Genomic DNA, 12,709 nt, shown 5'->3' with positions numbered 1-12,709 from the left:
TACCTTTATTCTTTTTAGTTTTATTCTTTTGGGGTTTTATTCAGCAAATCAATGTTATTCATTCATAAATTTTTTATGATGATATAAAGCACGTATTTATCAAGGACGGAAAGGGGCAATTACACAGCTTCTTTCAGGTCATTCTGGATGGCAACACCCAGCAGGCCTGCTTAGGACCTGGTCATCTGGCTTCTGTTCCCTCCTGTCCTGATGCAGGAGGTGGCCTTCCCCACCTGCAGCTTCCCGGCTGGTGTCTATGCTTCTGCAAAGGGCATCCGATACTTACAGGTCTGGGTTTCCATCAGCACAGGACGCATCCCCAAACTTGCGCAAAAGCACGCGGGCGAGTCCCAGGTCATCATACTCGCTGCTGCTCAGTGTAAGAGGAAAGAGAGGGTCGAGGTCAGTCCCGAGATGGCCAATACCGGACAGCACCTGCCCTCACAGGCGGCCCCAGGCAGGCTGGGCCAGGCCAGGGATCCTAGAGGCACAGGTAAACCTGACTGATCACATGTTTTGGGGTGATGTCAAGCCAGCAATAAGATGAGGCACGGTCCCGAGAGCACAGTTCTGCCACCCCAGGAACACGTTTTGATTGACTTGCATTCACAGTGTATTATTTTTCTCATCTTTTCACTGAATATTATAATATTGCCAACTCTGGCATTTTTCCGAGGTTTAAAAATTCATCTTAAAGGCTGCAGGGTATCACATCATGTTAACATATTAAAATCCATGACGCTATTCTCTTAATGTTGGAGCCCTGGCTTGCTGGGAATATTTGTTCTACTGCACAGCCCTGCAGTAAAGTGACTTCTTACATTTATTTTTATTTGCTATTTGTGAATTATATTGAACATTTTTTTTTTTTGGTAAGAAGTCCTGCGTACGCTTTAGTACACAGTGAAATGTAGTATTCATTTTGCTGGCACAAGTCTCACAAGTTAACGCATAGTTCAAGCAGTAGCCATGAGAATGAAGGCCACCAATATGAAATTTCCTTATTAAAGAAACTATCAAAGATGAGACACTAGTCTTCCAGCCTGAGGCGGGGGTGGAAACAAGCTCTACATTAAATTTTATACGTAAATTGTAAGAAACAACTTGAGAAAATGTAGAGGAAATGATATTTTAAACCTGTCTAAATTGGGCTGATTGGTAAAGGCGCTTATTTCAAGTAATTAAAGTTCTGGATTATAGTATTTATGAAAAAATATAGATTTCTTACTTTCTAGAACTTACATCATGCAATTTACAAAATGCTTTTGAATAGATATTGCCAAGAATATTTATCCCCCCAGAGCAAAGGGCAAAATGTGTAATTAGCATTAAGAAGCACTTACAAGAGAATGATGACCACAAATCTTTTGGGGAAGAAGCAGTTGAACATAAATGATTTTTTTCTATAAAAGTTCAACATTAGCTTCCCTTAAGAAATGGAAGAAACCTCTGGAGTTCCCATCGCTGCTCCGCAGTTAATGAACCTGACTAGCATCCACGGGGATGCAGGTTCAATCCCTGGCCTTGCTCAGTGGGTTGAGGATCCAGCATTGCTGTGAGCTGTGGGGTAGGTCCCAGTTGCCGCTTGAATCCAGTGTTGCTGTGGCTCTGGTGTAGTCCGGTGGCCACAGTTCCTATTGGACCCCTAGCCTGGGAACCTCCATATGTCGTGAGAGCAGCCCGGAAAAAGAAAAAAAGACGAAAAATAAAAAGCAGTAAAAAGAAATGTAAGAAACCGCCATGTAATTTTCTTTTCTTTTTACGGCCTCCCCGAGGCCTATGGAAGTTGCCGGGTTAGGAGCTGAATCAAGCGGCAGCTGAGGCCCACACCACAACCACAGCCCCGCTGGACTGGAGCCACATCTACGACCTACCCACAGCTCGTGGTAACACGGAATCCTTAACCCGCTGAGCGAGGCCAGGGATCGAACCCACGTCCTCACAGACGCAATGTCCTGTTTCTCACCTGCGGAGCCACGGTGAGAACTCCCTCAGTGGAACCTCCAACCACCAATTCTTCCCATCTCTTTCTTTGTTTGCGAACAAGACAAGGCGATTCCCAAACACCTTCCGGTTCGCCACCAGCAATCAAACACAGGGAGGTCTCGGTCCATGAGGCTTGTGTACCCCACATGCTGGAAGTACAAGGAAAAGCCCAGGAGAAGGGGCCGCTTCCATCTCTGTGCAGGGCTGCCCTCTGTGTAGACGGGCACTGCACAGATTCCTAACTGCCATAATCCCACCAGGGGCGTCCCACGGACCGACCTGGTGTGTTCTCTGCTCAAAATTTATCGGCGACTCCTCATTACCCAATGGCCCGGAGACAGAACCTGAGTCCCCCACACTCTTGAGGCTTCACATCTTGGACAAACGCCCGACATCCTCTCCCCTGAGGTTCCCCCAGCCCAGCCCAGCCCAGCCCTGGGCACCTGCCATCTGATGGGCGGCTCCCTCGCACCTGCATCCCGTTTTATTGCTACTTGGCTGGAAACCGTCCCCAGCCATGGGGCTTCCAGTTCCTTCCCCTGTGAGCCCTCCTCTGCCTCCTCTTCTCTCCTATTTCTTCCCAGTGGCCGTAACAGCTCCACTGATTTAACGCAGGCTTCTTATCATGGAGCAAAACAATCCATGAGAAAAAAAGACGAGGCTTATTTATTTATTTAGGACAGTGGTCAGAACACAGCTGATTCTAAAAAATACTCTGTGGCACAAACTGTGATCTTGCTAAGGTACTGAAATCATAGACCTAAGCCTTCATCTCTATCCAGTTATTTGACTTCTGTCAATTTGATCTTCCCAGAACTCTTACCTTTCAGAGTGGACCAATTTTAATGGAAAAGAAAGACCAGCCCATTACACCACGTAAGCTTATATTTCAGCTGGGGACAACTTGACTTTCAGAGCAGTAACTGTGCCTAAGTTGGAACGCAAACACTGGTGCCGCATCCGAAACCAAAAAGAACAATTCTTTACAGGAAAACACCACCTTCCCTACTGCATGAATCACAACCAAGGTTTTAAAATCTCCAGGAGGTTTCCAACTGCCCTGATGTGATTCCTTACAGCTATGGCCACAAATACAGGTGATGAGACACACTGAAATTTACAACAAAGGGATGTCTCACAAGTAGGCAGTGTGACCTCTGAATAAATAGTCTTCGAGTTTCTGACAAATGAGAAAACACTTTCAGAAGGGAAAGGATATATTGTCCAAGGAAATGCTGCCTGTAAAAAGAACACTTTATTTGTGGCATCTGTGGAAATATTCTAAACTGCTCTCTTTTGACCCATTAATCCAAGAACAAATATGAAAGCCCAAAATACTTTTTCTGAAAAATACTGATCCATAAAGTAGTCTACTCGGAATAATTACTAAGAGCAAGTTTCAAAGTGATGGCTCACTGTTTGGCTTAGGTCTAGAGGTCACTGTTAAAAACCAAACCAAACCAAAACAAAACAAAAACTCCTAGCTTTAAATGATCCCTGTTGCCATAAAATTCAAATGCTTGATCTTAAACTATTGCTGTTTGGTTGTCTTCAGACTCTTGGCTGCATATCCAAGGGCTATTAGCAGCGTGTGAAGACTCCAGGAATTGAAAACTGCCAACTGTGATTCCGAGGCCTTTCCTAACCAGGGTACCTCTTCTCTCCCCGTGTCTGCATTTCTCAAAGCCCTATGTGCAGCAGCGTGACCCAGAGGGCTTGTCTGAACAAACGTCTAGTCCCAAAGGACTTCGTGTTGTTCACAGGGGCCCGCAGGTGATTCTGATGCGGCTGGAGATCAAGCCGACCCAGAGAAACTCGGGCTTCCAGGAGGACAGCAGCCTGCGAGCACCCTCCTCCCCGCCCTGCTCCCAAGTCTGAGCTGCCCCGCCTGAGTCAGCAGCCTCTGGGGCTGCTCTGCAGCCGGTTCCACGCAGGTCTCTGGCTCCACGGGCGTTTCTGCAGGACGACTCAGGGCTGTTCTCCCCGCAGGCCAGACCACACAGGGATGGCAGCCGAAGGTCAGGTGCAAGGCGCCCAGGGGTGAGGACCAGAAAGGGCCCATCCCAGACGGGGCAGCCCTCAGAGACCTGCCGACCTCAGCCTCTCTGGTCTCTGGGCCCCAAGGAGTTGAGAAAAAACTGAATTGGGGGCAGATGCCTTCCTCCTCCTGAGCCCGCAGGCAAGCATCCTCCAACCAGGGAGCAGAGGAGGCACTGGCTGCCCCCCGCCCCTCCTCAGAGGCTGGACCGGCCATGGCTCCATCACCTCAGTGCTGCCTGGGAAGTCCAGAACTGACAGCCAAGGGTCACAGCAGCCAGAGAAGCTCAAACCGTGTTCCATGAGGACAGTGTGGATACACTAGAAATAGCTAACATGGGAACACTGGTGTTATATATTTTTTACCCCAATAAAAACAAAGTCACTGAAGAGACATCTTGAACCAAAACTAAATAAAGAAAGTGAGGTCAGAGTAGCTGACAGCCATGTGTCTGCACAGGGCTTTCTGTCTGAAACCAAGTTTCCAGCTGGTAACACTGAGGCTATGAAGTTAAGGGAATAATCGATGTTTGGATAGAGATGGTGACACAGAAGAATTATTACACACAGAAAAGAACAAAAGGAAAGGAAATCATGAGGGGGAGACGAAAAATGGAAAGACGGGGGTTCCTTCTGCAGCTCAGGGGGTTAAGAGCCTGACTAGTATCCATGAGGATGCAGGTTCGATCCCTGGCCTCGATCAGTGGGTTAAGGATCCAGTGTGGCCATGGCTGTGGCACAGTGTTTCTGCAGGCAGTTGCAGCTTTCATTTGACCCCTCGTCTGGGAACTTCCATATGCTGCAGGTGTGGCTGTAAGAAGGAAAAAAAAAAAAGGAAAGATGGACGCGGTGAAGCCTCACATGGGATATAAGAGGAGGAGCAGGAGGAGGCACAGAGACGTGGTCTGAGGAAGCTGTTAGATCAGTCGTAGAAGAAACCTATCCTGGCTCGGAGTAAAAGACCCACATCTGAAGATGTGATGAGAAAAAGAGCCTTCCCTCCAAGTCCAAAGAGGAAACCTTACACGATTTCAGACCGGCGAAGTCGCCTATGAAGCAAAGAGAACCAGATGCACTGAACTGAGTTAGAGTCACGCCTGGACGCCGAGAGGTGGTGCCTCTGCCGTCCACCCACAGCTCTGCAAAGGGCAGCAGCAGAGAGACAAACAGCCCACAGGGCCTCTCCACAGAGCGGGACGGAAGGTCTGCATTTGCGGGTACCTGGAGTGCAGGGCGTGTCTCGCCACACCTGCTAGGATAAGAGTTAAGCAGAGAATGGACAACTTCCGAATGAAGCCGAAGGTACATCATGAGAGGCTGGAAATGCGTCAGGGGAGAGCACACGAGCCCTGGGCTGCAGAACTCACCACGCGCTGCCACCCCCACGTGTAAGCGCGTATCCCGGAGCCCAGCTTAACTAGCTGCTGTGGCCAATCATGGCCACATGCAGGGCTGGTGATTTCCTCATTCTTCTCCCCCTGGAACAGACAGGGAGACCCCCTCACAAACAGAGGTCGCCTTTATCAGTTTAATTCCCTCTGTTTTCAGAGCTTCTCCTACTTCTCTTGTTTCTTTTCTTACTTTTTTTTTTTTTAAATGTCTACACTCATGGCATGTGGAAGTTCCCAGACCAGGGATTGAATCTGAGCTGCATCTGCAACCTACACTGCAGCTACAGCTGTGGCAATGCTGGATCCTTTAATCCACTGACCCAGCTGGGGATCGAACCTATACCTCCTCAGTCACCTGAGCTACCACAGTTGGATTCTTAATCCCCTGGGCCCCAGCCGGAGCTCCCTCTGTTGTTTCTTAAAAATAACCAGCTCAAGATAATCCTCATGCCAAACAGGCTTCTTTAGGGGTGCAGATTCTGCTCCCATCCACGTGCAATATTCCCCTCCAGCCTGAGAATCCTTATTTAACACCAATGCTACACATATCATATAAGATGCTACATATTCCCAGAGTTCCTATCATGGCTCAGTGGTTAACGAATCCAACTAGGAACCATGAGGTTGCGGGTTCAATCCCTGGCCTTGCTCAGTGGGTTAAGGATCTAGTGTTGCCATGAGCTGTGGTGTAGGCTGCAGACACGGCTCGGATCCCATGTTGCTGTGGCTCTGGCGTAGGCTGGCAGCTACAGCTCCAATTAGACCCCTAGCCTGGGAACCTCCATATGCCGCGGAAGTGGCTCTAGAAAAGGCAAAAAGACAAAAAGACAAAAAGGCAAAAAGACAAAAAAAAAAAAAAAAAGCTACATATTCCCATGTTTACCAGTACATGTAAATTATAAAATGTGTTATACATACTACACACCACCTAGAAATGTACTCTGGAGCAGTCTACAGAAAGTAACCTACTTAACCTCGTTTAGCAGCTCAACTAATCCCAAGAGGAACAAGGATTCTTTTTTTTGGTGGCACATGGAATTGGTCTCCAAAGGAACAGTCCGTGTTCCATGAAACAGTCACTAAAATATGCCATTATAAAACTAAACCCGATTACATCACCCCCACATTTAAAACCCCCTAACGCCCCGCTTCCTTCTGTGTGCAGGACAAGGCCTGTCCTCCTTGGAGTGGCTCATAGCACTTAAAGACTTGCTGGATTTACAGTGACTCAGCTCGTTTCTCCAAGTGGAGAAAGACTCTCTCCTACTTGCCTGGGAAACACCCAATTATCACCGAGGATCCAACTGGGGGCCGAGGCCTTTATAACCCTCCTTGGCACCACCCCACGCTTCCCCACGTCCATGGATCTGCATCCATCACGGTGTTCGAGAGATGCTGGTCGCATCTGTCTGTAGCTCCAGCCTCTCCACGGGACTGTAACTCTCTGAGGGGAGGACGCGTGCCTTTGTGTGTGTGTGTGTGGAACGGGGATTGGCGCTAGCACCCTGACTCATATTTTCAGTCCTGTTCCCACGCCACTGTGTCGACAGAGAAACTCAGCTCACCTCTAACACCCGTGTCTCAGAAGGAGGATCTCGTCCTCAGCGACAGTCTCCTTTTATTTAATGTCATCACGCGAAGAGACAGAACAGGTGTCCCTAAGGGTCAGTGACTCGCAGAGCGCCGGATTCGGCTGGACCTGACTGGAAGAGCCGTCGGCCCCAGGGTTGGCAGAGGAAGCGGAGGTGACACGTGTGTCCAGTTCAGGGTCCGGGAGAGAGTGAAGGCTGAGTTCACTGATGAGCAAGCGTCTCAGGACGGCACCCAGGGGTGCACGCGGTCCAGGGACGGTGCTTGTACAGTCACACGGTTCAGCTGCCTTGTTCACCATCCATTTCCTCCCCGGCCTGAGTCTGACACGGACGCAGTGAGGGACAGGGAGGGGGGCTGTGTGGGAAGAGTGAGCCAGGTGCCCCCCTGCAGAGATCCTGTGTGATCTGAACTGGGAAGGAAAGAGCCCCCCAGTGAGAGGGGAGAAGAAGGTTCTCGGGGCTGTAGACTGGATCTGCAAAGCCAGCGCAGGACCCGGAGAAAGTCCCGCGTAAGGAACAGAGCGGATGAGAACAGTGGGTGTGGGGGGCAGCAGCCCTCTGGGGGGGACCCTGCCAGGGAAACGCTTCCAAGCGCCTGCTGGTGATTTCGAGGTGCTTCCCCACTCCATCCAGAAGCACAGATGACACAGCAGGTCCATTCCAGTTACACTACTTTCAGTACCCAGTGAACCGAGCAGTCCACTCCAGTTACGCTGGCTTTCACGGAGTACTGAACTTCTGCCGGGAAATGGGCCAGCTGCTTTCCGTTCATCCTCCTGCTGAATTATCCCAGCACTTGAGAGGGAAACTTGGATGCAGAGACTCACAGAAAGAAGGCGAGGTGAAGACAGAGGCAGAATGACGCCAGCCCCAGCCAAGGATGCCGAGATGGCCCGTAACAAGCAGAAGCCGGAGGAGGCGGGGAAGCACCTTTCCCCGCATCCTTTGGAGGGAGGCGGACCCTGCTGACATCTGTTTTAGAACCTCCTGATAGATAGAGAAATGCAGACTTTGGTGTCGCGAGAACGCTCAGCAGACAATGGGCCACAGGGCGAGGTCCACGCTCAGGGGGACCCACCCTATCAGGACCACTCCCTCCCGTGAGGACCAAGGGGATTTACCCTGCAGATGGGACCACAGGACCCCCAACCCCTGTTTCTGACAACGTGCAGACAGCTCTCGTCCCACCATCCATGCTTTGTTTGTTGCCTTCAAGTGGAGGCCCACCCAGATTAATTTCCCGGAGACTTTTCCTGCGTGCTTTTATTCTAATTGTTTAATTAAACATAACAAGTATTTGATGAAAATAACCCTTTACAGACACTGTGGCAAGAACTAAAAGTCAGGGATGATGAAACCGGAGCTCTACCCTCCAGGAAGCCACCTACAGAAAGAAGCAAAGGGACCGCTGGCAAGAAGCTGCCCCACAGTGAGGGCCACGCAGCCTGGCAGACACAGAGGAGAAGGCAGGGCTGAGGACCCTGGGAGAAGGTGCTCTTGTTCCCCTGGGAACCTGGGGGCGTGAGGGGGGTGCCGTTTGTGCATGTCCTTAAACGTGGAGACACAGCTCCACGACAGGGGACGATGTCCTCCTGAGCCAGAGGGCGTGCGTGGAGGAGGGCAGACCTGGCATCTGCCTCAGGCTGCAGACATCATCCTATGGGTGACAGGGAGATGCTCGAAGGCCTTCAGGCAGGGCCTTTGGATGGTGGCACCTGTGACGTCCTGGACAACACAGAAGGCACGTCTGTGTGGGGCCGGGAGCTCCTGGCTGGCTTGCCATCTTCTGCCTCCCCTGGGTTTGCCCTGTGCTGGCCTGCTCTGGCCCCCAGGAAGCCCAGAGGCCCTGCCTCTTAGTCGCACAGTTCTCAGTGGGGAGAATTGCTGGAGCTCTTAGAAAATAGCAATCAGCCAGCAAGATGATTCAGAATAAAACTGGGTGAGAAGCATGGGCTCAACTGGATGGCCAGAACCAAAACCGGCCCAGGCATCTCCATTTGACATCCCCCCACAGCTGTATAGCAGGTATGTTTGGTCATAAGCAGAGATATTCCTGCAGCCTAACAGCCCTGGGTGTGGCACGCCTGGCCCCCAAAGCATTTCAGCTAGAGGCCACTGGGCTACACATGAACCACCAAAGGCCCAGGTTTTCTGGGCCCAGAGAGCACAAAATTCTCTGTGCCACATGGCTGCCAACAGCTCACATCACTTATTAAAGATACAACTGGAAGAGAATCTTTCCAATGCATGTTCTCTGTGTTTTCATGAAAACGTGTCTTCTCCAAGAAATTGTAAACGAGTTCAATATGGGTATATAAGTGCATTTTCTCAACTTTAAGGTTTTAGGGACATGAGGATTTGCTAGCACACTGATAAGTTTGCATGTACTGTCCAGGTCAACACAGAGCTAAGGTGCCTGATTCTTTCTGAAAGCTACAAGTGGGTCTGAATTATGCACCTGTTCACAGAGAGTGAATCTAAGGAGAGAGTAGGGACGTGTGATGGGAAAACGGCACAACACCCTCACCCTGTGGGGACTTCTCACACGCGTCATGACACAGGGGTATGCCCACATTTGGTGGAAGCAGGGTGACCCACGGGCCGTGTCTGTGTATGTGTATGTGTGTGCAAATGCCGGGGCTGTGCAGAGCGGTGCCATGATGAGACTCGTTCTTTCGCTGAGATGCAGACCTCGATGCTCAGAATCAGTACAGATGGGACTGCCACGTAATTTACTACCCACACGAGGAAACTTCTGAGAGAGGCGTGATTAAGACCTGCGCCAAGACACGGGCACTACCTCTGAGCAAACCAGGACACGTGGTCCACGTAAGGGAGCAGCCAGGACACAGAAGGAAGCAGTGAGGTCAACGGCGAGTCCCCAGGGCGAAAAAATAAACATCCAATGCGAAGGCACCTCACGTTCACAATTTAGGTCACATTACGAGAAAGGGGAGCAACCAAGTGTCCTCATCAGAAAGACTTACTCTTCAACCTGGGAGAAAATATTAAAATAGCTCTAACGCCCAGACTCCAAATAACTTCGGACTTGAAGTAACATGCACTACTCCTACGAAAGCTGAATACTCTGAGTGCAGGACACCGAGGCTCTCAGGTTAAAAACATAATTACTGAATGAATAACGCGGGGGAGACAGTGAGAGGCTGTTTGCAACCGACTGAAATGGTCTCGGTGACATAAACACTATGCAGAGAAACGGTCGCCCGCCTCAGAAGAAAAGGGGGACGAGCTGCAGGTGAGGCAGAGGAGCAGGTGGAGCCTGCAGGTGGAGGCATGTGATGCCTCATGTCGTCCATGCGCAGAAGCAGGTCTGGGTATCAAGAGCAACCGTGAGAACTCGGAGAGATAAGCTTTCTCGCTCCCACGGATGCAAAGATTTTGAACTAGCATCTGACCCACAGCAGGGGAACAATAAATACTTGTTGACAAACATCAGTGATTTTCTGGGAGGGTAAAGTGGTGTGTATTTACGAGGATGACTGGGTAACATCTACTCTGAAAATACTGAAGCTAATCTGGGAAACCTGCTAGAGAGATCTGTCAGGGTAAAAAAAAAAAAAAAAAAAAAAAAAAAAGTCAGCTGCATGAATCCAAAGATATTCCTATAGCATAATTGCCTATGATGGGAAAATGACCTAAATAAATAAGCGAACGTGTGTGTGCCTCCAAGCAGAGACTGTGTTCCTAGATTATGGCCCCCCAGGCAAGTCCAAGAACATGGGTGATGTGGTGGCAGCTACGAAAAGACAGGCACAAAAGCGTGGAGTGGACAAGCAGACCTTGGAGAGTGTCATGGTGTGATCGCATGGTCGTAAAAATAAAACGCCTGTGTTTCAAAGCACTGTGTGTAACACGGCAGATTCCACACCAAGAGTGTCCAGCAGACAGGCTGGTAGACGTGTGTGGGGTTTTGTTTGGTTGTTTTGGGGTTTTTTTTGGCTGTACTTTCTATGACTTTCTTCGAGAAACTGATGTTGTAATTAAGATGCTCAAAACAGTCACAGTTCTCACATGCCTGCGGAACATATGACAGAAATCGGAAGCTTCGGCCAGAATGAAGGCACTAGTGGACATTCTTATACGTTTAAAACCAAAATACGTGGCTGTTCTCCTTGCTCATAATGTGACCTAAGTTGTGAAACTGAGGGGCCTTCGCCTGTGATGTTCGCTCTTTCGCCCTGAGCGGAGGTACACACAGCGCACGGCCCAGGGGGAGGAAGCCGCCTGGGCAAGAGCTCAGTTCAGACAGAGGCTTCGGCCTCTGCGAGGGGCTGTCGGGGTCGGGGCTGGGGTGGGGGGCCCTCCTCGTCAGACCCGGCCTCCGGGGTGGGGGACTGTGCTCACCAGAGAAGAGGCCTCTCTCCACGCGTCCTTCTGGGCCGGTGCTGGTTTCAGTCTAATTCTAAAGTACGCACCGCAGTAAGTGTCCGCAAACCCTGGGCGCTTAGCTAATGAAACTCATCATCTTCTACAGGGAGACACACGCTCGGCAGAGGCACAGCTACCGCGGACCTCCCGACCGCCCACACCAGCCCCAGGCCTGCTCGGCATAAACCAGGCGTCTGGGCCCCAAGCTGGGCCCAGGGTGAGAAGGAGGCGCGGGCTGAGTGCTCAGTGCAAAGACTCCCACACGCCCAGCCACGCCGCTGGTGCTCAGAGGGACAAACGGACCTCGGGCTGGAGGGAGCCGACAAGGGCAAGGAGGCGGGGAGACGACTCCCCTGGAAGCTCTGAGGACTGAGGTAAGTGCATCCGACAGCAGCACGCAGGCCGGTCTGCATGTACTGCTGTAAAGACCTGATCGGGCCCGGGATGAGCCTGGGCTCCGGCAGGGCCTGCAGCTAAGGGCCGGTGTTCCAGAAGCAGCCTCGGAGGGTTTTGTGAAAGGTACAGTTCACATACTTTTCTAAAATCCTAAGCATCCTGGAACACAACCGGTCCCCAGCTCCTGCTGAAGGCCCGTGGGCGGCTGTGGGCCTGGCCCTCCACATGTCAGTGGCCATGTCCCCCGTCACCGAGGGGTCAAGGCCACCTAGAGAGGAGGCAGGGCTCCCAGGGGCACCGGAAGTTGGACCCACATCTGTCCTGCCCTCAGCATCTGTCGAGAGACAGGCCCCGAAAGAAGCAAGAGCTGCTCAGAGCTCACCCTCGGGTGCACCTAGCTCCAAAGTGATGACAACACACGGATACTGGAAATGCTTCAAGTGTCATCGCTACTGCTATTCATTACCTGTCTTAACGGAACTTTGGAAGAACAAAAAGGTTCTTACCTGAAAAAGTAAGTTTCAGCCCCGTCATAGTGGCCAGGTGTCAGTTTGAGGGGCGGGTAGTCCACAGCCAAAGGCCTCACCATGAACAAGCCCATTGCCAAGGCCACGAAGAGGACCGGCAGCAGCAGGTTGGCGACAGTGCCTTTCCAGGCCCGGCCCGCGTGGCGAAGCCGCTTCACCAGGAGAGCCGCCATCTGTGCCAGGAGCAGGGGACCACCCTGCACCAGGGGGGTCCTGGCACGCGCACCATCTGTGGGCACAGAAAGACGCAGCAGGCATGAGCTCCCAGCGCCCGTGTGGCCTCCCCGACCGGTCCCTGTGCTGCAGGTCCCTGCATTCACACAGATTCCAGCCCAGGAGCACCACGCGCCGACTCTGCCCCAAGTAAGAACCCTCTGAAAAGGTACAACAG

At 51.2% G+C, this 12,709-nt stretch overlaps 1 protein-coding gene across 12 annotated transcripts in view; it reads right to left on the bottom strand.

Moving 5' to 3' along the window:
* The window catches only part of ABCA13 (ATP binding cassette subfamily A member 13), a 349,393-nt gene that overhangs the window by 123,020 nt on the left and 213,664 nt on the right, over positions 1–12,709 (bottom strand). For all 12 annotated transcript variants that reach the window (XR_014816633.1, XR_014816634.1, XR_014816631.1 and 9 more), the window contains 2 exons: positions 12,298–12,547; positions 287–370 (listed from right to left, as the gene is read on the bottom strand). Coding sequence is in view for 8 of the 12 variants with exons in the window: in XM_021063900.2 (XP_020919559.2) it covers positions 287–370; positions 12,298–12,547 (334 nt within the window). In the remaining 4 variants the exon portion in view is untranslated. The remainder of the gene's footprint in view (positions 1–286; positions 371–12,297; positions 12,548–12,709) is intronic.

Source organism: Sus scrofa, chromosome 9 (genome assembly GCF_054392235.1).
Source record: "Sus scrofa isolate SSC_HxYL_T2T_F1_AM1 chromosome 9, Sscrofa_HxYL_maternal_Yorkshire_Landrace_v2.0, whole genome shotgun sequence".
Taxonomy (NCBI): Eukaryota; Metazoa; Chordata; class Mammalia; order Artiodactyla; family Suidae; genus Sus; species Sus scrofa.
This window is presented reverse-complemented; position numbering and strand designations above follow the sequence as displayed.